The sequence below is a fragment of the Rana temporaria genome, chromosome 6, assembly GCF_905171775.1.
Source record: "Rana temporaria chromosome 6, aRanTem1.1, whole genome shotgun sequence".
NCBI lineage: Eukaryota > Metazoa > Chordata > Amphibia > Anura > Ranidae > Rana > Rana temporaria.
In genome coordinates, this window is record NC_053494.1 from 140175723 (window position 1) to 140202345 (window position 26623).

Sequence of the window (26623 nt, forward strand, 5' to 3'; positions counted from 1 at the left end):
TTAAAAAAAGATCCCTTTATTGGTTCAGTTCTTATCCCGGAAGGAAACAAATAGAACAAAGAGAGGAATAACTACTCAAACTCATCTTTTATTTTCTGTCATTAAATCCACTGGAGTCCGTTTATCTAAACTGTGAAAGCATGAAAGAAAGTATACACATTGACTCTCATTACATTCCCATGTGTGCTTCATGTAATTCTGTACCATTCATCAAGGCATGATATGGATAATTATGCTGTTTAGAAATGCTCATTTGAGGTTTTACACCCAGGAAAAGAATTTCAAAATGTATTCTGCACCGCAAACTTATATTCATTACATATATATGAATAACTGTCTTCAGTGTGAAAAAGTGTCATATTATGCTCAGTCTCATGGGTAGTTTATATATACATATATGCCTTTTGAAAGAGTAGTGAAGGCCGATTCTGCCTGGGTTCTATTTGCTAAGGGTTTACCTAGAGAAAATGGTCTGGGTTTTACCAGTGACACACCTTCATCCTCAAATTAAATACAACAACGAAGAATAGCGCCCGCGGGACTTTAAATGAGGTGAGCATAAAAAGGTCAATAAGAGTATACAAAGTAAACATAGTCTATAAACGTATTAAAAATATATAACATTTATTGTATATGGGATGCATAAACAAAGGTGCCAAACCACTTGGCAGTGATAGATACAGCATACATAGTGGCCACATACATATATATTGGAATTGTTGATATACAGTAATACGGCATCATACAACGCGACACATTTCGCAAGTCACTGCTCGCTTCTTCAGGAGTAGATGTAAATGCAGTGAATCTACAGAATAAAAATATCAATGAGAAATATATAACAAAGATAAATGTCATAAACCAAATATGGGAGACCTTACACAAAGAGATCCCATACTCACATATGGACTAGGCCAACGTCTCAAAAGCCAATTAACCCACAGGTGGTGGCAAGGTGTCTGTTCGCTAAGGGTTTGGTAAACCTTGTATGAAATTTGGCAAATGATAATTTATAGGCAAATCCCATTAAAATCTATGGGAGGGAGGATCTTGCTGTTAAGCTCTGGTCATTTTTAGGGTTGATGGGTAAACTAATTTTACAAAAAAAGCATGGGAAGCTCTGCACAGTTATTGGTATGTGAATCAATGCAAAAAAAATAATAAATTAAAATGATAAAATAAATTGTGTACAATGGGGAGATAGTCTTTTCATGTAGCTTGAATTAGATTCAGCAACACCCCCATACTCACCAGCACACCATGGATCTTCAAATGCACCATCGGTTTTGACCGATGGTCGGCCGTCCATCGGTTCGATTTTAAAGCAAGTTCTATCATTTTTGTCCGAAGGACAACAGACCGATGGGCCGTACACGGTCGGTTTGGATCGATGAAACTGGACTTCAGGCCGTTTTCATCGGTTTGGATCGACCGTGTGTACGCGGCCTAAAGGTTAACAGTCGTTGTACACTTACCCCAATCTTCCTCTTTTCAAGGTCCCCGCCGGCTCTCCTAGCCCCTCCTCCATGCTAAGTGCCCCCATAGTAAGCCTTTCAGGGGGCACTCAAAAGTATGATCTCTACTGTAGATGATTGGATCGCTGCTGCTGTATTTGCTGACATCCTGTACATTACCATGAATTTGCAGTAGCATGTAGCAACCTGAAAATATGGCAGCGATAACCCACATACACATTAGAGACATGGAAGGTGGCTTATCATCATGCATGTGTACATTATTTTGTGGAAATACCTCCGCGCCAACAATAGTGAATAGTAAATATAACTGAAAATATTATAAATAATTTACAAAATAGCTTCTCTCCTTAAAGAGTGAAGTGACTCCTAATAACATAAATATTGAGATAGGGGGGTGCTGTTCATGTGCCATAACAATTATTAATTGTGAACCATAAATACATTGTTAAATATGCATGTACAGTATGTAGAAATATAATCAATCTGCTACAAACGTATAAGTGAAAACAATTCCTTGTTAATTTAAAAAAATATCCCAAAAACAATATTATAAAAAGTTCATAGAAATCCAGTGACTTCTAGTATCTAACTTCTTTATTTAAAAAGAGAGTCAAATATCACTTTGGCAGGATAATGCCTGCTAGCATATGGATATGACAGCAGTAGTATGGGAAACCTTCTTCCTCGTAGTTAAAGGCAGGATATGCAAAAGGAATAATAGACATCCATAGTATAATACTGTTTTATTTAGGCAAATGTATAAAAAATGGCTCCTTACATTAAAAAGTGGGGGTGCTGGCTTGTCTGATATCAACCTTGCGTTCACCTCTGTGGATGGCGTGCGTTCCACCGGCCATGTACAACAACCAGAGGGCCCAGAAGTGGCGTAGGATAGCGTGACCAGGTACTGCCGCCGACGTACGTTTTGTGGATTACGTCTTAAGGGGCGTACCTGGTCACTGTTGGTCACAGTATTTATAGTCTAAAGGGACTGGTTAATTTAAAGGGAAACAAAGAAAAGGCATATGCAGCCGCAGTGCCGGTTTACATCATATATAATCCAAATGCCATCTGGATAGATGAACACAACACATTGGTCTTACACTTGCTAAAATTATCGACACTAATGTATCTTAAAAATAGATTAAAAAATGTATATAAATTAATAGACACCCAAATATCACTGGGATTCCACCCAGCGATAATAAATACAGCCAAACTAAGTATTGCTACATTAGCTTGGAACATATGGACAATTGTAAATAAATCATGCTGATGGGGTATAGCATAAGTGAATGTACACCCAAAAAGCATTGGCTTGGCCAGTTAATTAATAAGAATGGCGCTAGCTTTTAAAGTGCAGTGCTGATGTGGTAAATAGTGTTACAGGCGCCTGTACTTAATAGTGAAAAACGCAGTGACATATAATCAAATACAGGTAAATTGGTGCATTTTAAAGCGGGAGTTCACCCAAATTTTTTTTTTAACATTAGATTGATGCTCATTTTGTCAAGAGGAATCGGGTAGTTTTTTTAAAATCGAAGCAGTACTTACCGTTTTAGAGAGCGATCTTCTCCGCTGCTTCCGAGTATGGTCTTCGGGACTGGGCGTTCCTATTTGATTGACAGGCTTCGACAGGCTTCCGACGGTCGCATACATCGCGTCACGAGTAGCCGAAAGAAGCCGAACATCGGTGCGGCTCTATACGGCGCCTGCACACCGACGTTCGGCTACTTTCGGGAAAAAAGGTGTGAGAAATGAAAAAGAAAAAATTAATATAAGTGCCAATAATTATAAATAAATTAAATAAATAAATAAAAATTTGAAAAAGTGCTTCATGCTGTTGTGAACGTCTAGTTATATGCTTCACACAGTGATCCACTCCAATCTGTGCTCCTATATGGACCGCACTCACCAGATTTGTGCCCCCTCTTGGGGTTTGCAGCATTCACAGTGTATGCCACTGTGCAGTACTCTGGCAAAGGCACGTCCTGCTGTGGTCCTGGTGGTGCTCTCAGTGTTTATCCCATATACAGGAAAAAAGAAGAAGGAAGGGGTCCCAAGATAGTGTAGTACCGTTTAAAAATACAGCTTTTATTGGTAAAAAGACAAATGGGTACTCACAATTTTGTTGAAATGACAGAGCATTACTTTAGCATGCATAAATGAAGTGTTGTGGCGTTCTGTCACTTGGAACTGCGTTTTTAGTTTTTATAATGCAAATATGTGATCTGCTGGCCATGAACGGTGGCTTATTACGCATGTGTAGGAATAAAGTACAAGTTGCAGCTGCAAAGTCCCAGTACAATTTGTCCCAATCTGTCTGTAGGGGGCTGATTGTTGAGGAATATTCCCATAGATATGTCAGATGGCAAGTCTGTCTACTTCACACTTGATCCATGTGCTCTTTCCCCAGAGGCTTGATTCTGCTCTGTATAATTGCACCTAAGCACAATTTCCCCTTTACTGCCACTGCATCAATGCACAATACCCCACTCACAGCTACTACTGCACCAATGCTTAATACTCCACTTACTACCAGTGCACTGATGTTCAATACTCTACTCCCCTCCACTGCACCGATGAGCCATACCCCACTCACAGCCACTGCATTAAAGTCCCATATCCCACTCATCACCGATGCACACTATCCCACTGACCACCATTTCACTAATGTGCAATATCCTACTCACTGCCATGCAATAACTCTTATCACCAATGCGCTGATGTGCAATACCTCATTCAATGCCACTGCACCACTTTGCAATATCTCAATCCCCTCCACACATTACTCCACTCTCCATCACTTCACCAATGCCCAATACCCACTCACAGCCACTGTACCAACAAGCAATACCTCACTTTCGACCAATGCACCAACGAAAAGTACCCAACCGTGATGCAATACACCACTCACTGCCACTGGAAGATGAAAATATCTTACTGACACAATATGCATCAATGTACAATATCCTGCTCACTGCAATTGCACTGACGCACAATACCCCATTCACCACCACTGCAGCAATGTACAATACCCCACTCACTGCTACTGCATTGACGCAGTGTCACACTTACTGCCACTGAACAGATTCACAATACTCCACTTGCTACCCTTGTAATAAATCAAAATGGCCCACTTTTTGCAAATGCACCCCACTTACCACCACTGCATCAACATGCATTATCTCAATCACCTCCATACAATACCTCACTCACCACCACAGCCCTGACACGCAATACCTACTCACTGCCACTGCACCAACACGCAATACAACACTTACCACCAATGCAACAATGCGTAATAGCCAACTCACTAAAATACAACACAACACTTGACCCTCTAAATCACACTCATGGCCACTTTTCTGATGCTCAACACTCCACCCACTACCACTTTACTAATGCAAAATACTCCACTCACCACCACTGCACCACCATGCAACACCCTACTCATCACCACTGGACCGGTGTGTAATGCCCCATTCCTCACCCCAGCACCAATGCACAATTCTTAACTTGATGTTACTACAACAACAGTAACTTATGCACTTACTACCCTTGCACTGAAACACACTTCTGCACTTGCCAACATGGCACCAACGGGTACCCTCCACCACTTCACCATCACACACTTCTGCACCCATTTCCACAGTACTAACAAGAACTTCTTTGCTTACCACATCTGCACCAACATACATACAGGTAATATTATTTTCAGAGAGAATGTGTTCTTTTCACTATAAAGCTTTATGTATTTATCAAAATCTGTATAGGGTTTGTGTCATACGGCCAGTTTAGTTGCAAATAATGCATAAAAAAAGTAAAAGAAAGAATCTTCATTTATAGATGTGTTTTTTCTTCAGAAAGTGATTGCTCATTAGTGAACCCTACAGAAGATACATGGACACTTGTTACACCAGTTCCTCAAGTAAGAAACATTTTGATAGATTTGCCAGTTTTGAAGCCTGCATCAAAATATACAATTTGTATTTTCTTAAAGGAATAGAACTTGTCTAGAAACACATTTCAATGGTAAATTAAAGTTCCATATTTTTTTGGGGCTATATGATTTTTTTCCCCAGTCTTTGTCTTTTTTGCACTGATTTCTCTGCTCACCCAGGTATATCTTCAGCTTACCAATATACTGTATACTTCTATAGTTTACTCCTATATTTACTTCATGGTGCCTTTTTTTTTTGATTACTTGATCTTCTAAGGTAATTTGCGCGATATTCAGATCCAGGTATCCAGGAAAAGGATACACAGCCTGTATGTAGACCGTGGTTGTGTTGTGTGGTTGTTATAAAAGCTGACTTCGGACTGGCTGCTATGGGTTTTTGCATATGTTTGCTCTTACACTTTATTATCAGACAAGCCTATATGTATCTGTAACACTTGTTTCACAGTGCTGGCATGCTTTGGTGTATATACTTTTGTTCATTGAGAATGTCCACTAGCAGGTAAGAGAAAGAGGTCTTCCACATCTTATGTCAAAGAGAGGTTCTTTATCAACAATTCGGGTACCTATCATTTGTCCTTTACAGCAGATGGGCACACTACATTCCAGGTCTATACTCCTAAAAAGTGCACTCTAACCAATTCCCTATATCATGGACAGGAACTTTCCAGGGCTTAAAGTTGAAAGGCAGCTTCCTCCCAGCCAGGTCCCTTTTCCCTCCACCCCCACACTAAAGCCTCCATGGGATTTCTTCAGGGAGGGAGAGAGAAAGTGGGAGCCTAGATTTGTGCTTTAAAGACCTTCTAGCATCCACCACCAGTCATTTGGTTGCTTCTCTGCTGGAGACCTTTAACTGTATTGAATACAATTTTGAATAAAATACAGAAAAGCTGAAAGAATAACTTTTCCAGTATTTGTGCTGATTACAGACCTTGCAGATTACAGAGTTGTAGTTGCTGATTATACAAAGTAGAGTGAAGCTTTTTTCAAGTCAAGTAAAATTTTTTACACAATTTCAAATAATATATCAGTTACCCACAGCTAATTATAATTCTTTTGACCCAGTTTGAAATCCTTTTCTTTAATTAAAGGGATACCAAAATGACCTGCCCCAAAGTGTATTCATGATTATAAAATAAACATGCAAATATCATTGTCTGGCTGTACTGGTCTCCTGTTCTACTGATGTAGCTTGACAAATTGGAGCTCCCACAGTGACTGCCAAGTAATCAGACTGTGACAAATGCCTTACTACTAGCAATTTGTTTTCATTTTACTGAAAATTTCCCCCGCCACAGCCGTCATCTTAACAATAAAGCTGCCATGCAACCAATTTTTTCCGTACATTACAACACTCTGGTTAAAATACAATAATTCTATTTCCATTCTTGGTATTATTTAAAATTCTCAAAGTTTTTAGTAAACTTGGTTATAATATATAAACCTTATGGTTAAACTAACATTTAGCACCCTCTAGTTAGGTAGGTGCTAGAGTGAGGATTATTCTAGAAGAGTAGGAAAATGTAGGCAGGCCTAGCTGGTGGCTAGGCCTGTTTGCTTTCATTCTTGACTGGGAGTGGCTCAGGGCAGGGCTGAGTGACTCACAGGTAGCACCACTGTCCCCTCCCTCTTCTTTCTAGAAGGTGCTAGAAAGAAAGAAGGGGAGGAGAGGTGGAGCTGCCTGGCATATGTTTAGCCTTGACCAATGCCCAACTTGGATTGGCAGGGGGCAGGCCACCTTAAATACCTAGGGTCAGCCCAGCTGGAGAGAAGTTGTCGGGTGGAAGAGCTGGAGTGAGAGTGTGGAGGCTGTTGTGGCCCACGGGGAGCTCCTGGGCATCCCATAATTTCCCCTTTCCCATCCAAGTTTAATACCCTCAAATAAAAAACAAAGATTATGGACTGTTCTATGTCTCTGAGTGCCTGAGAGATGGATGTCAGGCTGGGCAGGGTGACAGGTGAACCTCTACATTCAGCAACCCCTATGGTGGCATGGCTACAAATACGTGATTCAATTTACCGTAAAAAAACACTTTGGGCCAGATTCACAAAAGAGATACGACGGCGTATCTCCTGATACGCCGTCGTATCTCTGTGTTACGGCCGTCCTAACTATGCGACTGATTCATAGAATCAGTTACGCATAGCTAGCCCTAAGATCCGACAGGTGTAATTGAATTACCCTGTCGGATCTTAAGGATGCAATTCTAGGCCGGCCGCTAGGTGGCGAGGCCATTGCGGCCGGCGTAGAATATGCAAATGACTAGTTACGGCGATTCCCGAACGTCCGTGCTGCCCGTCGATCTAACTTTACGTTGTTTCCGTCGAGTTAAGCCGCGTAAAATTAGGGCTGAGCCCTAATTGTTCTAAGCCATGTTAAGTATGTCCGTCGTTCCCGCGTCGAAATTTAAAAAAACACGTCGTTTGCGTAAGTCGTCCGTGAATGGCGCTGGACGCCATTTACGTTAACGTCTAAACAAATGATGTCCGTGCGACGTCATTTAGCGCAATGCACGTCGGGTAATTTACCCAACGGAGCATGCGCAGTACGTTCGGCACGGGAACGTGCCTAATTTAAATGGTGCCCGCCCCATTTGAATTAGGCGGACTTGCGCCGATCGGATTTACGTTACACTGCCGCAAGTTTACAGGTAAGAGTTTTGAGAATCAGGCACTTACGCTGTAAACCTGCGGCGGTGTAACGTAAATGGGATACGTTACGCTGCCGTGGAGCAACGTTAATGTATCAGAATCTGGCCCTTTATGTTGCAATGTTTTTCTGAAACAGAAATTCAGAAAACAGCAAATAAATGTTTGTTAGCAAGGCATGCTATTAAAAATGTTAAAGCTGAGCAAGGGCTGACCACCCACAGCTTTATATAACCAAATAAAGGGGAAGGAAGGAATAAAGAAAGGGGTATGTTAAAGAAATATAAAAAATTATAAAGTGGGAGGAGTGAAGCCTGCAAGGTCTGAACCATCTCTTTGTCCCTAGTATAATTATAACTTATGTAATAGCACCCAATTTTCTCAAACTGGGTGCTTTGATTATTAAGAATACAAGAAAATTTCATTTGAGTCATTATACAAATCTTAAAAAAATCATCATCATCAATGTAGTTAATTTTTACACAGAGTTTGCACAGGTGCTAGCCAGTTATTACTAGAGAGCCATGACAGAAAATAATGAACAATAAACAGCTTACAACAGCCTCTATGCACAGGTATAAAAAGGAGGAAGATGAATTACATGGTTTACTTTAAAGGCGGTCTGCTAAAATGATTTTGGTTATTTTTTCATATATTTCTAATATCTTATTTTTATGTTGTGTTTTCCAGTTGCGGTGTCACTGCTATACACCCAAAAGAGTATCCTCTATAGTCTCTGTGCAAGATATTAAGAACACACAGAACAATATAGAGGAATTGCTGTATCAGATAGGGACAATGGTAAGATTTTTCTCCTGAGATTATAAGTGGAGAGACCACAAAGCTTGGTTATAAATAATATGCTCACATTTCTCAGAAAGTAGTATTGATTGTGAGAAATCACATTAACATTAATCAATGAACACTTACAGTTTGTAATAGTTTAACCCCCAAGTACCTTAGTGAATCATAAATAATAGTGATGTTTTAGTGTGGATGAAGGATGCTTAAGAATTAGCGTGTTTTACTAATGTTGGTTTTAGAAATGAACCTTCTTCCAACCAACCCAATTCTTACACTTCAGAGGCAATGGAAATAAAATCTTGATATGGATTTTTTTATTGGCAATTCCAGAGTTGTTTGGACGGGGCTCTGGCAAAACATAAATACAATAAATTACTGTTATAGATATGTTATTTAAAGAGTTTATGTCATGGTAATATAAACCCAAAACTGCTGTGGGTATAAAGTGCAGGCACCAAGAGGTACCTTCAGCAGCCCCCTAAACCCTCCTGTCATGGATGAATTGTAGGCCATTCTGATGGACAAAACTTCATCATGCCCTGATGCGGAATCTTGCTTGCCACTACCTGCCTACTGAACATTTCAGATGATCCTATACACAATAGTGATGGGCTAGTATGAATAGGTGGGGGATTAGTGGCTAGCTCCCAATTACATAAGTTTTCCCATAGGTAAAGTAATACATGATTTATATAAAGGCTGATTTTATTATTTATATTAGGCAGGTTGTACACTTTTTTTTTTTAATTCAACTAGCGGGTTGAATGAGAAAACATGAACAGATTGAGGAAATTAGGATGAGGAAATCAATTCCGCTGAGCTACTTTATCCTGATGGTGAGGAGTCTTTTCCCGCCTTCAGAATACTAGGGTCACTGTTGCGGGCAATCACCAATGGCACTGGTCGTTTGTGAAAAACTCTGCCTGTGTACAACTGGCTAGCCCATACATGGATCAAAATTCAACCTGTCCCTGCCTAAACGGCTGAATTTCAATCCACATATAGCCAGCTTTACAATGGCAGATACAGTACTTTCCTAAGCTTGTGGGAGGATCTTAGTTTGGAAAGAGAACAAGTGACCATTAGTCCTGGATGTAGGGCATATTATGTGACTATAAATCTAGGTATATTTATAGACTGCAAGGGCCAGATTCACAGAAAAGGTACGCCGGATTATCTGCTGATACTTTGGCGTACTTTTAAATTTGCCGCGTCGTATCTTTATTTGTAATTCACAAACAAAGATCCGACGGCTTTTGGCTAAGATCCGACAGGCGTACGGCTACGCTTGAGTGTACACACCATAGGATCTATCCGCTGAAACCCATTTGCTGGGATTTTTCAGCGGATGGATTCTATCGTGTGTATGGGGCCTTAGAATTAGCTATCGGGTCAATTGAGAGATAAACGTTAATTGCATCTCTTTATATTTTTCAACTCAGAAATGACTCATTATGTCCCACCTCATATAGGATGAAAAGTCTCATTGGGATCTTAACTGGAGGTTGGATTACTATCTGCCTGGCTATAGAGACCGCTCCTCCGCAAGACAAAAAACAGGTATTAGGAACATATAGCACTGCAGATATTTGTTACCTAATGTTTCTCTGTTGAATTTAACCTCTCAGCCATTTTGATTATTTAATTTTAAAAGTCTTGCCTGAAAGCAGGTATCATAGCTTGTTTGTTATTACCCCAAATAGCCACGAAATCCTCCTCTGTGATCTGATCTAAATTTTCCAGAGCCTGTCTTTCTTGACTTTTTTTTTTCTAATGCCTTTAAATGAGCTATCCTTCTGTCCAGTTCAATAAAGTGTATCTGTTAAATGCCGGGGGGGCACGGGGAAGAGGTGACAGAGATAGAACAGAGGACATAGTGGACATATGCCTCTAACAGGTGTCATGCGATGTGTTGTCAAAAACCTCTTCCTATCCAGGCGTTGCTTCCAAAATATTCAGACATAACTTCATTATATGATGGTTTATTCTTCCAACGATATGACAGCAAACAGATTAATGCTTACGTTGTTACAGCTTAGTCAAACATCATGGCAGGTAGGCATCACAAAGTTACAGAAGGAGCAAATAGATGGTACATCTTCTATGCTGGCTATAGAGCCTCTCCGAGCAGGTTGGTTTCCAAACTTCCATCTCATCAGCAGAGTCCCTTCCCCCGTTGGGTCGGGGGTGACCCTGAGGTCCCTCCGTCCAGGGGTGACCCTGGAGATCCTAACTTACTATGCTTACCACGTGTACATTTATACAGGTTTAACAGCTAACTAAGCACAATTGGCTCGTTTCCAAAGAAGGTTGCGATGATCGTTCACACCCACTTAGGTATATTTAAGTATCATCTCCACCCATCTTCTTGACGTATGTTTTTTAAGAATAGATATGGCCTATGCTATTACAGCTGTTCTGTCGTCATAACTGACCTTCGTTTGTCTTTAACAAACCTTCAAATGCTACCATGTTTAAGCATTGATTCAGAGACCTTTAGAACATAATATCAATACATTTAAAATCTAACAGTATCTCAAGCTAAACCTTTTTTTTTAGTTTTGAATAAAATAAGGATGGGGGTTGACCCTGTTAATGTATTCTATCTGTGTATCCACTGGGTGATTCACCCTACTTGTACAAGTGACCATAGTCATTAGGACTGAAAGTGAGGAAAAATTCCAATGTGTCAAGAAATAAAAGGGTAGGCTTCCCATGGGGACACTTGTTTCAGGGACAATTGTCTAGACAAGGATTTCCCTAATTTTGGAATTATTCATTCTCACTTCCTGAGGCGTTATAGGAAATAATCCCAGTGGAACACAGAAGGCAAAAAAAAAAAGTTTTAACGTTTCCCTACTCTACAAGAAAAAGTTTTTGGCTTCAGGGCAGGCTTTTTAAGGTCACTGTTCTTGGATATTAGTGATTCTTATCCAGGGAATTCAAGCTTTAGTATCGTGAAGTATGTGAAACTAAATTAGGGCATATATTAGGGCATATAGGGGAAGGTTTCCTAAAAAATAAAGGTGGTAGTACTTTTTACTGTATATATTTCATAGTTTAACCACTTTAGCCCTGGAAGGTTTTACCCCCTTCATGACAGGCCATTTTTGGCAATACAGCACTGCTTTATTTTAACTGACAATTGCGCAGTCATGTGACACTTTACCCAAATAGAATGTGTCATTTTTTTCCCTCAAATAGAGCTATTTGGATGGTATGTGATCACCTCTGCGGTTCTTATTTTTTGCGCCATAAACAAAAAAAAAGAGCGACAATTTTGAGAAAAAAAACTATATTTTTTACTTTCTGCTATAATACATATCCAATAAAAAAAGTGTAAAAAATCATCAATTTAGGTCAATATGTATTCAGCTACATATTTTTAGTAAAAAAATATATGCATATGTGTATATTGATTGGTTTATGCAAAAGTTATAGCGGCTACAAATGATGGGATAATTTTATGGATTTTTTTTTTAAACTAGTAATGGCTGCGATCAGTGATTTTTAGCAGGATTGCGGCAGACAAATCGGACACCTAACTGACACTTTTGACACTTTTTTGGGGACCAGTGTCACTAATACAGTGATCAGTGCTAAAAATATGCAGTGTTACTGTACTAATGAAACTGGCAGGGAAGGGGTTAACACCAGGGGTGGATCAAAGGTTTAAGTGTGTCCCTAGGGGGCGCTTTCTGTGTGGGAGATGGTTTGACTGGGCAAAGAAAGAGATCTCTGCTCCTGCTTAGCAAAAACACAAGATCTCTCTCTTTCTCTTTCCCTCTGACAGAACAGCGATCTGCCTTGTTTATATAAGCAGATCACCGTTCTGCCTCTTCCAGGAACAGTCGCGTATGGCCGGCAGACATTGGGTCCGCCATACCCGCTGATAAGCTCCCCCTCTGCCCCGCAGAGCTACTGCAGGGAACAATGTACAAGTACGTAATTTTGCGCAGCCGGGCTGCCTTGCCACAGCAAATGTGCGGAAGGCGGTCCGGTACCGGTTAAAATGGCTAATAAGTTGATATTAAAATACTAACTATAAAAAAGTAAAAATTAATAAGGAAAGCTGCTAATCACATTCATGATTGTAAGCTTAAAGTGGTTTTAAAACGTTCTGTGTCACTTGTACCTACAGGTAAGCCTATAATAAAGGCTTACCTATAGGTACTGTAAATATCCTAAACGTGCACCCTTTAGAAGATATTTGCCGTACACTGCTGTCATTGACGCATTTGCTGTGAAGAAAAGGCCCTTCATGCCGTTTCTTCACTAGCAAGTGCCTTGACTGATGGCTCCCACACGTCTCGTGCAGGGGTCAAGTCCTGGGGAAAAAAGTGTGGGAACTCCCACCCAAGATCCACTCCGCCACCAAAAAAAAAATAAAAAATTATACGCTCATATGCATAATAAATAAACCGCAAGTTCTTTCTAAATCCCACGATAACTCGCCTCAGACCTCCGCAATGTCTCCTGGGACCAATGACAAAAGCTCCCAGGAGACATTGCGGCATCAAGGAAGTGACGGAATACCCGCACACTACCTGATGAATCCATATACAGGAAGCGGCCAGTAACATAAAGGATTACTAAGGTTCGTCTGCCCCTGACAGTGACTCGAGCTGGGCATCGCCGCTTAGTGAAGGATTGGCTCGGGCGGCTCGGCTGCTCTAGTCCTGCAAAGGGAACTGCGTTCCTGCTGTGAAAAAAGTGCAGGAACTCCGTTCCCACGCATTCCCGCAGGACTTGAGCCCTGGTCACGTGACTCTGGCCAGTCACAGAGATTGAGTTTGTGGCGCCGGAAGGAAGAGGGGCGAAGATAGATGCAGCCACCATTGTTTGCAGGTAAGTGCCACATAATGGCATAGTATGCGATGCATATTAGCCCATTATGCTTTTAATTTGCAGGGGAAAAAAGAGGAAGTAAAACCAATCAGGGTTTACTTCCTCTTTAATTCAAAAAGCTTTAAGGATTTTTATTTAGAGCCATGTGACTGTAATTTTCAAATCTCATTGGACCTAGGTAAAAATAACTGTTTATTTGGTAAACTTTTTCTCTGAATTTTTGTTGTAGAACTTGTCCTTGGTCCAAGTATTCCTGGTTCCCCTACCCAAGAGCTCAAAATATCAAGAGCCAGATAGCCCCCAGCCAGCTTCCAGATCATGGAGCTGCCTGTCTGGTACTGAGTGGTCTCTTTTTTGTAAAAAATGCTTACCCTGTTCTTTTGTTCCAAATGGCCTTAAGTCATTTGAGGCCAAAGGAAAAAATTATCCCATCTCTCACTTCTATACATGTTCTAACGATTCTGTCATCTATGCTCTCAGGTGCCCTTGTGGTCTTTACATTGGTAGAATTGTTAGAGCTCTGCGAACTAGATTTGGTAAACATAGGAGAGCCATTTCGCAGGGTGAAACAAACAATAAATACAGTGGGCCAGATTCATGTAGAAATCCGGCGGCGTAACGTATCCCATTTACGTTACACCGCCGCAAGTTTTCAGCGTAAGTGCTTGATTTACAAAGCACTTGCCTGTAAACTTGCGGCGGCATAGCGTAAAGCCGTCCGGCGCAAGCCCGCCTAATTCAAATGGGGCGTGTATCATTTAAATTAGGCGCGTTCCCGCGCCGAACGTACTGCGCATGCTCTGTTTTGAAATTTCCTGCCATGCTTTGCGCGAAATGACGTTGCCCCGACGTTATGTTTTTAACGGCGACGTGCGTTACGTACTTTCGTATTCCCGGACGACTTACGCAAAAAAAAAAAATTTGAAATTCGACGCGGGAACGGCGGCCATACTTTAACATGGGCTGTCTATTTTTACACCACCGCAACTTTGCGATGGGAAAAGCCGACTAGCGTCGACGTAAGAGAATGCGACGAACGCGCGTACCTTCGTGGATTGCCGTAAACAGCTAATTTGCATACCCGACGCGGAAAACGACGAGAACTTCACCCAGCAGGCGCAGAAGTATTGCATCCTAAGATCCGAAGGCGTACGAAGCCGTACGCCAGTCGGATCTTAGTCAAATGCCGTCGTATCTTTGTTTGTGAATTCAAAATAAAGATGCGGCAGATACTCCGGCGTACTTTTTCTGTGAATCTGGCCCAGTGTACCTAGACAATTTAAAGAGGCACAGGTTTTATCCTTGAACACTCTGCAGGGCTTAATGAGCAAATCAAAACCAATACTGTCATATTATTCACTTAGCTTTACTGCATAGCTATTGTTTTCTAATATATAATGTCCCTTTTATTCTTTTACACTATAACATTTTCTTCAGTTTTTTTTATACATTCCTATTTGTATGGAGTCAAAACCAATACTGTCATAGAAATCACTTAGCTGTATTCCATAGCTATTGTTTTTCTAATATATAATGTTCCTTTTTGTATAAAATGCCCTCAATATTATTTTATTGTTTAATAATTTAGGGCCAAATCCACAGCCAGCGGCGCAAAATAAGTTTTTCCTAACTTATGTCATTTAAGTTACGGTGCCCTAAGTTGGTGTCGTAATTGCCGTATCCACAGCGCATTTGCGCACAAAATTGCGCCTGCCGTAACCTAAATTCGGAGGCGTAAGGCGGGGTTATGGCAAGTGGGAAGGAAGTGGGCGTGCTTCATTGTAATGAGCCGTGACCCCATGCAAATGAAGGTCCGGCCGTACTGCGCATGCGCGCACGAATCTGCTGCTCACTGCGCATGTGCAGAACTTTGCTTGGCCAATCAGTGAGATAGGTAAAAGGCCAAGTGTACTTAGTTTGAGGATCGCACTGTGCTTAACTAGCTCCAGTCAAACACACTTCATTTGCAAAAGTATTTCCCTGTGTTCCCTTCCATGAGCAATTTGCTTCTGCTCTTAGTTTGTCAGTGTTTGTTGGTAAGTTGTGTTTGATAGAGAAGTGTTGGAGGAGTAGTAGATAGTAGTTGTTGTTTGTTTGTGATAAGTGTAATTTTTGTTTGATTGTTTCTGCTAATTTTTTTGTTTGTTTTTTTTCTGCTTGGATTTTGTGTTTGGTTTTTGTGTGTTTGTATTTTACTTTGTAGTAGCTGTCTGCTTGTGTGTGTATTTTTGTGTGTTTGTCCTGTTTGGCTTCTTGTTGCTGGGTGGTGTCTGTGATGGCTCCCAAACGCAGGAAGCTGAATTTTTCACATGTTGAAAAGCAAATCCTTGCCAGGTATATCATCCAATATGGAAGATATTTACATGGGCCTGATAGCCGGAACACCTCCCCGGCCCAAAGGAAGAGGATCTATGCCAAAATAACAGATCACATAAATGCGGCGGGGGGAGGGGAGACGAGGACCCCCGCTGGCATTAAGAAAAAGATCAATGATCTGAGGAGCGTGGTCCGCAATAAGGTGGCCAAGCTCACTGCGCATAGGAGGGGCACTGGAGGAGGGGGACCATGCCCCATCCGGCTGACTGAGGAGGAATGGGCAGTGGCCCGGTGTTTCGAGCCAGAGCAGGTGGTGGGCCTGCCTGGTTATCAGTCTGATGTTCCTGTGAGGCCAGGTAAGGTTTTTTGTTTTTTTATTTGGTGATTAGCATGTGTGGGTGGGGGAAGGGAACATGTGCCAAGTGTGTGGATCCTCAAACCTGTGATTGTTTGGTGTCTTCCACAGATGACCAGGAGATTGCTGGGCCATCAGGCCAGGCTGCTGCACCACCCCAAAGACAGGAGGCTGCTGAGGAGTCCCCAGGGGAGGGGAGTGGCCAAACCTCCCCTCATGAGGAGGCTGAGGGGGAGGAGGATGAGGGGGAGGAGGAAGAAGATCTCCAGATTGGCCGGGAAATCATTATTGCCACAGATCTGATGACATTTGACGATACCCTTGAGGCTAGCCTTGAGGCTCCCCTTGAGGCTCCCCCAGAGGCTACCCCAGAGGCTCCCCCAGAGGCTACCCCAGAGGCTCCCCCAGAGGCTGGCACCAGTCAGGCCACCATCAGGGGTAGCCCCTCCCACTCCTCCCACAACATGCCGCAACCCACAAGGGTCACTCTATCCCCTCCTACCTGGCCACAAGCCTCAGGGGCAGGCAGGATGGCGACCCAGGACACCAGGGTGGGGTCTGAGCATATGCCGGCCAGTCTGCTGAGGGACAATGCCAAGCAGACCCGCAGTCTGGGTGACATCAAAAAAACTATGGCCAAGATGGAGCACAGCCTGGATGTAATGAGGGAGTCACTCAGTGATGTGGCCACCAATTCATTGGGTGTCATCACCTGTTTGTGGTCCCTGCATACCGCCACAACAGGCATGGGCCAGGAGGTGACTGCCCTCACCCGGGCTGTGCAGGACAACACCCGGGCTGTGCAGGAGAACACACGGGCTGGCCAGGCCAATACGGCTGCCATCACTGACTGCCTGACCAGGATAGCAGTGGCCTTGGAGGGCAGGCCAGCCGGAGGTCAGACACCAGGGGAGGCTCCTCCCTCCCCTGCTCCCCCCCCCAATGAAGATACTCCCTCCCCTGCTCCCCCCCCCAATGAAGATACTCCCTCCCCTGCTCCCCCCCCGTGAAGATCCTCCAGGTGCCCGTGGCCGTGCCCATGGCCATGCCCGTGCCCCTGCCCGTGGGCAGCCTAGACGGAGCACTCGCCGCCGGACTTAAATACCAGGGGTACTTTTTTATTTATTATTTTTTTGGTTTTAAAATTTGTGTTATTATACTGTACTTATGATTTGGTTTATGTGTGTGAATGATGTGTGAATGTGGGGGGGTGGCATTCCTGACAAAATAAGGGTGTCACCCTCAGTTTTGGTGGAGAAGGGATCCCCAGGACCAGGGAGAAGTCATCCTAGGTTCCTGAATGGTGTATGAATGCACAGTGACATAATTGGAGCCGTGGCGGGGCGTTACTGCTCCCAAGTACCAAAGGGGGGGGGGGTACTTGGATCTAATCCAATTCCATGTGCATGTGATGTGTTTGTGCTAGGGACCACAGTGGTGTGCATTCATGCATTCTCATTGTGACATAAATCATGTGCGTTTCCAGAGACAAAAACATTCTCAATGTGTCATTAAACATGTGCGTTTACTGTGCAAAGCAACATTCTCATTGTCACATAATTCATGTGCGTTTGCAGTGAAAACAAATAATATCATTGTCACATAATTCATGTGCGTTTGCAGTGAAAACAAATAATATCATTGTCACATAATTCATGTGCGTTTGCAGTGAAAACAAATAATATCATTGTGAGATGATTTCTGGCCATTTACTGAGAAAAGATGCCTTCTGCGAGGCGTCTCCTGGCTACTGTGCCCTCAGTAGACCGGGTAGAGTGGGCTAGGGGGGGATTGCCTGGGTGGGGGGTCAGGTCAGCACGTAAGTTAATCTCCAGTCCCCTTCTCATTGCAAAGTTATGAAGAATGCAACAAGCCCCTATTATTTGGCACACAAAGTCTGGGGAATACAGCAGTGTACCCCCAGTCTTGTCCAGGCATCTGAAGCGGGACTTCAGCAGGCCAAAAGTACGCTCCACTACTGCCCGGGTGCGAATATGAGCCTCGTTGTAGCGTTGCTCTCCTGGGGTTTGGGGGTTCCTGAATGGGGTCATCATGTGAGGTCCCAGGGCATATCCAGAGTCACCTGGAAGGGAAAAGACAGGAGGATATTAGTCATGCATGTGCCCCATGTGATGTCTGCATCATGGGGGGGGACAGTCATACCTGACACACATGTCACTCACCAACCAGCCAGCTGTCTCCATACACGTTCTGCTCCAATTCACGTGATATGTTGGTCTGCCTAAAGATGTAGCTGTCATGGCACGAACCTGGAAATTTGGCACACACATGCCAGATGAGGCCATGGGCATCCACGATTACCTGGACATTGATGGAATGCCAGTTTTTGCGATTCCTGAACAGGTGCTCTGTATCATGGGGTGGCTGTAGTGCCACATGGGTACAGTCAATGGCCCCAATGGTCCGTGGGAATCGGGCAATCTGATAGAAGTCAGCCATGCTCTTCATTCGCTGGTCCTCCTGGGTGGGCTTTTCAAATTGACTGCCCATGCGTCTCAGTATTGCAGGGACAACCTGGTGCACACACCTGCTCATCGAGGACTGTACCATCCCAGCCAGACCTCCACATGTTCTCTGAAAAGACCCAGTGGCCAGAAAATGCAGGGTGGCCATAACTTTAATGTGAGCTGGCAGGGCATGGGATCGTTGGGTTGGGGTGTTCAGATCATCCTGCAGGATCCTGGTTAAGTCCAGGATGGCTTCCTGGTTAAATCTGAAGTTGCCAATGACCTCAGACGCAGTCATGCCAAAGAGATCTTGGCGTGGGCGGTATATCCTCTCCTGTGCCCTCCTCCTCCTCCTCTGTGCCCTCCTCCTTCTCTGCGCCTGTAAAGTTGCGAGTGCCGTTATAATCATTGATGGCCCAGGCATTTTGGCAGTCACAATGAAGTCAAGCAAAGAAGTGTTGGCAGCTCTTCCTAAATGGTGTTGCTTCAGCAGACCTTTACAGGGCTGGTGTAAAATTAGGGCTGCTTTTATAAAGTCTAATTTTGCTCCAGAAAACTAACAGGTGCGTACAGGGCGTTATCTACGGCGCACAGGGCGTAATCTACGGCGCACACACTTAATTTTGAGGATCGCCCTATCTCCCTCATTTGCATCTTTGCCTATCAAATAAAGCGGCGTGACTAGCGTAATTTGCGTCAGAGGATGCGCCGGAGTAATTATTTTAAGTAGGACGGAAAAAACAGGATTTTTCGTTTTGAGGATCGGGCGCAAAGATACGCGCGGAGTAAAATTAGAAATCTCGAGTTAAGTCGGCGCATCTGCTTTGTGGATTTGCCCCTAAATTCATAAAACGTTTTTGATGTTCTGATGTAAGATCATATATGTTCTTTTACTATGGGTCCCTTTAAACTCTTTCAAGGCCCTAGATTTGTTATGTCCTTCCCTATTAAGTTGACTCTGGCCAAGACCAGTATATTGCTATCACACAGTATCCTGTCCCTTTCCTTCCATTATCCCTCCCCTTTCTCCTTTGCCTGCAATATAAATGCCTTATTCCCCTTAGGCCACATACACACGATCGGTCCAAACCGATGAAAACAGCCTGAAGTCCAGTTTCATCGGTCCAAACCGACCGTGTGTACGGCCCATCGGTCCGTTGTCCTTCGATCAAAAATTTTAGAACTTGCTTTAAAATCGAACCGATGGACCGCGGGCCGATAAGTCCAAACCGATGGTTAGTACACAAAAGCATCGGTTCAAAACCCGCGCATGCTCAGAATCAAGTCGACAAATGCTTGGAAGCATTGAACTTCGTTTTTTTCAGCACGTCGTGTGTTTTACGTCACCGCGTTCTGACCCGATCGGTTTTTGAACTGATGGTGTGTACGCACATCAGACCATCAGGCCACTTCAGTGGTGAACCGATGAAAACGGTCCGTCGGACTATTCTCATCGGTTTGGATCGACCGTGTGTACGCGGCCTTAGGGTTTCACAAAGGAGTGTCTCGTAGCTCTGAAACATGTTACCACCCACATCCCATTGACGTCATTACATCTGACGTCACTTCCGGTTCTGGCTCCAATGCTGGCTTGTATTTCAGCGTGGTTATGGCTCTCGCTGGTGGATACCATCTAAGCCTTGCATCCCTCCTAAGTCAGATTTGGTTTGAACAACACAGCCACTTCCAGGTGCCAATCTGCCAGCTTCTCAGCCACTCTCTTACTGAGCCCAGCATGTGACTAATTACTTATAGCAAGCCTGTCTTCTTCTAGTGAGTGTATTTTAACCTCCTTGTTTTAATGTTTTTGATAAACTGATACACTTAGACGTCATTGCGACTTCCAAGTCCCGGAAAGTGCAGGTGCTCATTTTTTTACCGGTCGGTGTCTGTTTTACTCTGTTCCTCCTTACATGGGAGATTAATTTTGAATACAGTAAAATCGTTGGATTCAAACGATGTGGAGTTCTCTTTATTTTTTCTGAGTGGGATATCCTTGGACAGACGTAAGAAAGAGAGAGGCTGCCTGCAGGTATACGGATTGCTTACCGGAGTACAGTCTAAAATCCCTGGCAGGGTAATCAGCCACAAGCATCACAGGCCTTTTTAAAGGTCCAGTGCATCTGGTAAGCAGATATTTTCCGTTTCTAGTGGTGGTCACACATGGTGATAACAGCACAGGAGATTGGAAGAGACTAGAGTGGCCCAGATTCAAGTAGAATCGCGCAATATTTGCGTGGGCAAAGAGCAAATTTTTTTCTCTGCGCCCACGCAAATATTGCGCTTTGCCCGCGATTCACGGAGCAGTTGCTCCGTAAATTGCGCGGGCAATATGCTAAGCAGCCGGGCGCAAGGCTGCCTAATGTAAATGATCCCGCCGGGGGCGGGAATCATTTAAATTAGGCGCGCTCCCGCGCCGAGCGAACAGCGCATGCTCCGTCGGGAAACTTTCCCGACGTGCATTGCGGCAAATGACGTCGCAAGGACGTCATTTGCTTGTAAGTGAACGTGAATGGCGTCCAGCGCCATTCACGGTTCACTTACGTAAACGACGTGAAATTTGAACGTCGCGAGCGGGAGGCGCAGCTATACTTTAGCATTGGCTGCGCCTGCTATTAGCAGGAGCAACCTTATGCTAAAGGCGCCGTACGGAAACTCCGTACCTTGCGTACGCAGGGCCCGCGCAACTTTTGTGAATCGGTGGTAGTATGCAATTTGCATACTACACGCCGATCACAAAGGCCGCGCCCCCTAGCGGCCAACGCAAGAATGCAGCCTGGGATGTGAAGGCATAAGGAGGCTTATGTTTGTCACATCCTAGGCTGCATTCAGTGTAACGAGGTTCCTGAATCAGGAGCACTCGTTACACCGGAGCAAGTAAGCACTTGCGCCGCGCAACTATGGTTGCGCGGGCGCAAGTGCTTCTTGAATCTGGGCCAGTGTGTTTAAGAGGCTTTACACGGACTGAGAGTTCAATATCAGGATACTTCTGCCTTTCCATCACCTTGATTCTGTATCTCTTTTCCTACTATAGAGGACTGTGCAAAATTGGATATTTATGATATAGTTACACTAATTTTTCATATATATATATATATATATATTGGCCCAGATTCAGGTACATTTGCGCGATATTTGCGGGGGAGCAGGGCAACGATTTTGCCCTGCGCCCCCGCAAATATTTTGCGCTGCCCTCGATTCACGGAGCAGTAGCTCCGTAAATTGCAAGGGCGCACCGGCAAAATTGCCCGGCGTAAGCGTGCGCAATGTAAATGATCCCGCAGGGGGCGGGAATCATTTAAATTAGGCGCGCTCCCGTGCCGAGCGTACAGCGCATGCTCCGTCGGGAAACTTTTCCGACGTGCATTGCGGCAAATGACGTCGCATTTGCTTCAAAGTGAACGTGAATGGCGTCCAGCGCCATTCACGAATCACTTACGCAAATTACGTGAAATTCAAATTTCACGTCGCGGGAGCGGCGGCAATACTTTAGCATTGGCTGCCCCTACTATTAGAAGGGGCAGCCTTGCGCTAAAGTTGCCGTACGGAAACTCCGTACCTGGCTTGCGCGGGGCCCGCGCAAGTTTGTGAATCAGTTGGTAGTATGCAATTTGCATACTACACGCTGATCACAATGGGAGCGCCCCCTAGCGGCACACGCAAGAATGCAGCCTAAAATCTGCGAGGCATAAGAGCCTTATGCCGCGCAGATTTTAGGCTGCAGTCGGTGTAACGAGGTTCCTGAATCAGGAGCACTCGTTACACAGCAGCAAGTAAGCAATTGCGCTGTGTAACTTATGGTTACATGGGCGCAATTGCTTCTTGAATCTGGGCCATTGTTTACACCTCTTTCCCAACAAGGAAGACTGATAACATTTGATGTGTTGCAGGATATGTTAAGAGGTTTACTAATATATATTTTATACATGCGTAACTCTGTTTTTAATTTTATACTTTTGTTGTGATATCACGCATTAGAGTTGCAGGTATTTTCTGTAATTTTATTTGTCTAACATGTTTACCTGGTAGCACGGTTTTATTCCATATACACTTAGATGGTGGCGCCTTCTGCTTTTTGATTTGTTTAGTGGACTCTTTTACCTTGAGACTTTATTATTCTCTATTTTGCGCTATTGAGTTTCCTTTTCTTTGTTCCTGTTTGGTGAATGAGGTGAACCTTTGCTTACTTCCATCATCAAATTATGTGCAAGAAGAAATACAGTAATGTTATTTTCCTTGGATGTGATTGGGTATTTTTTGCAAATCAGATTTTGACCACATTCACTAAGTTAAGGTAAAATTCAGCTGCAAAGTGAACATTTGATTTACCTTAAGTAAATCAACCCCATTATGTTTCCTGTTACCTTACATACTATCTTGTAGACTATACTAGAATATTTCTATGTAGCTTCTACTGCACCATATGATGTCCTACTTTTTGTAAGCTATTATGTGATTTTGCATCTCGTCATAGCTCATTGCCTCAGAGGACTAGGTTGCACTGCAATCCAGAATAGTAAAGATCATATACTGTAGATGTTGCATTGTATTGTTCTTCCTTTTTATTATTATTCAGTGCATCACATCTCCTCACCAATTACCAACAGTAGAAACAAATGTCAGCCACCCCCACCTATAACTGCCCTTTGCAGTAAGGTAAGGTGACCAGATTTTTAAAATGAAATCCGGGGACATATTTTTTCTTTACTAGTAATGGCAACAATCAGCGACTCTCTGCCCATCGCCGCCTGCCTCACAGCCTATCAAGTCTTACTCTTTGGGCCCCAGCTACTACTGGATGGGGAGCGGAGGAAGATCACTCTGCCAGGGAAGGCAAGGAGATAGGCAGGTGGCTGGCCAGGATTTGAGCCAAGGCAGATGAACATGCGAACGAAGCTGAATGGGCATGCGCCCGGAACTGAAGAAATATTCCCTTCGCTCCGACCAGCACATGATCATCAGAAAGGGGCACAGATAATGGAAAAAAAACAATCCCCCTAAGCTAGTAGGCACGGCGGAGCGGGGGTGTGAAATTCTATTTTTTTTATTTTAATTCTGCACTGATTGTCTTTGAAATTGCCCCTGCCCCTTATTAAATCCAATCTGGGGACAAAACCAGGGACAGATTTGGTCCGGAGACAGTGTCCTCAATCAGGGGACTGTCCCCTGAAACTGGGGATGTCTGGTCACCCTACAGTAAGGAGCACATGGAAGAGCAACACATGTCAAAGAACAACAAACAAAAATTCCTAGTTCATATACTAGCCAGTCTGCAACAAACCAAATTGACCCTGTCTAACAGTTCATGTTAAAACCAGGGGGTTTAGCAAATGTTTGCAAATTAAACCCCCTTGGTTTTAATTCGAACTGTTAGTCAGGGTCAATTTGGTTTGTTGCAGGCTGGCTGGTAAGTGAGCTGGGAATTTGTGTTTGTAGTTATTTAAGACTTTACAGTCCAATTGACACCAGGGTTAGACCTACGTCACTCAGTTATCAGCACTCAGTAACAGAACAGGTCAGCCAAATACCCTTACGTCTTCTGCTATACAACACTAGTGATGAGGGGTCTGGCTGTTACTCAGCAATTCATATATGAAGCACTAACATGGGAGGGCAGAAAGTAGCCTTATTGAGGGAGAGAAAAAATGTATACAAGGGTACAAGGACTATAAGGGGTACAATATTATAATGAGTTAAAATGTATACAACTTTATATTGACTTTAATTCCATGCTATTTTTTTTCCTTATTTTAGTGGAGCCCCAGCCTGTACAATGTCACAAAAAGGACAAAAATACAGATGTTTTTCAGCGGCTATATGTTCCAAGAAGAAGGTGAGGATACTAAACATTGACTGAAATATCACACATAAAGCTACATTTAGCAAAACTTTGGGCTCTTGTGTATGTCTTTGGACTGAGTTCCATTCAGCACTTTTGGAGATGTGGTTTAGGAGAAGGAGGGGGTGTTGTTAAATAAGGTTCAAGCAGTAAATATTAATCTTCAAAGCAAGCTGAGCCAAAACAGAGATCAAGTCCAATAATTTAGTGGTCCGTGGTTGCCTAGCTTACTGGTGTAAGCTGTTGAATCAATTACTGTAATTTAAAACACATTCACTAGGAATATGCGACTGAGTTTTAAGAAAAGATTGAATGGGGTGGGACTTTGTATGTGCCTTGGAGGAGTAAATAAATCTAGAAATACTAGAATTATAAAAAAGTAAACAACTTTTTCTGCCAAAGGGCAGTAATACCACAAAATGAAAGCATGAAAGAAAGAAAAACAAGTTTCAGTTTAGAAGTTTCAAATTCAGGGTGTGCGATTTCAAAGCAAGGAAGATAGTAGGGCCTACGCGTTTCACAGATTTCCGCATTGTCAGGCCTTTGAAAGTGGCACAATGAAATATCATACGAACTTTAAAAACAGAGAATAATGATAGGAAAAAATAGAAACTTCTAAACTGTAACGTTGTTTTACTTCATGCTTTGATTTTGTGGTATTACTGCCCTTTGGCAGAAAAAATAAAAGTTGTTTATTTTTCTATAATTCTAGTATTTCTATATTTATTTACTCCTCCAAGGCACATACAAAGTCCCACCGCATTCAACCTTTTCTTGAAACATAGTTGAATATTCTTAGGGGATGGTGCCTTTGTAGGAGCTCTTTATTATTCCACATGCACCCCAACCCCTACACATACATTCACTAGGAAGATACACCAGAAGTGAATGTTTGGTGAATGTTACATTCACTACTTTATAAAAATACAGTATACCCCTTACATATTTAGTGTAGGTGCACTACTAGGCATCCTAGGTGCAACTAACTTCCGGCTGCGACAAAAAATTGGCTAGGGTTCTAACCCTTCATTACTTTTTCCAAAGCTAAAAGAAATATTTTGGCTATGTATACATTTTGAGCTCCATATGTAATATATTTAACTTTTGACCAGATTGTTTATAAAAAAGGGCACGGCGTGTCAACTATAGGATGGCTAGGGGTTTAAAATAAATGACATCATTATTTATACTGTCAATTATTTTGTGCAGGCTCCCATCACCTTGCCATGCCATGACTTGTGATGCTTTCAAATTAGGATTAGGTAAGAAGAATGAGCACAAAAGACCAGAATGGTCAAGATCAAGTATTTCTGGAAAACGAAAAGCCTTGTCTCTAAGGTCTTCTACATCTCCAAATAAGTAATTGTGGGGCAATGCTATACAAAATACAGAACGTTTGTACCCTGCCGAAGAAGACTAACCACATACATAGTATTCTTGTACAAATTTCTGTTGACTATGTGGATATATGTTTTTCCTAAAGAGAATATATAAGTATTTTCTTTTTCTTAGAGGCTCTCTCTGTATCTGAAAAAGTCATTAAGAGCGGGCAGAGTAGGAGTGGGGAGAGTGAGCTCTGTAACACAACAGACTCTTCCTTCATCAAAGTAGTTAAGAGCTACCTAGAAATGTGAAAAGTTTATAGGCAATATGCCATATTTACCTAATTAAAATTTGAAACAAAAATATATATATTTTTAGTCTGAATTTTTTTTTCTAAAATGTATTAAATATTCTCTTCAACTGATGATGTGGATGATGATATACTTAAAGCGGAACTGAAACAACAAGCAGGCAGGCTTTCATTGCTGAAGAGATGCAGTGTCTCTTCTGCAATGCCTCCCTGCCTCTCCCTGTCTTCTCCAGTACTGTAAACTGAGCAGTGCATACGTGGCTCAGATTATA

The 26623-nt window shown here is 42.9% G+C and overlaps 1 protein-coding gene across 1 annotated transcript in view; it reads left to right on the top strand.

Moving 5' to 3' along the window:
- The window catches only part of LOC120943864, a 242805-nt gene extending 216397 nt beyond the window's left edge, over window positions 1-26408 (top strand). Inside the window, exons 10-14 of the mRNA XM_040357459.1 lie at window positions 5345-5409; window positions 8779-8889; window positions 10365-10452; window positions 24634-24712; window positions 25928-26408. Coding sequence (XP_040213393.1) covers window positions 5345-5409; window positions 8779-8889; window positions 10365-10452; window positions 24634-24712; window positions 25928-26081 — 497 coding nt within the window. The 3' untranslated portion in view covers window positions 26082-26408. The remainder of the gene's footprint in view (window positions 1-5344; window positions 5410-8778; window positions 8890-10364; window positions 10453-24633; window positions 24713-25927) is intronic.
- Window positions 26409-26623: the final 215 nt, after the last annotated feature.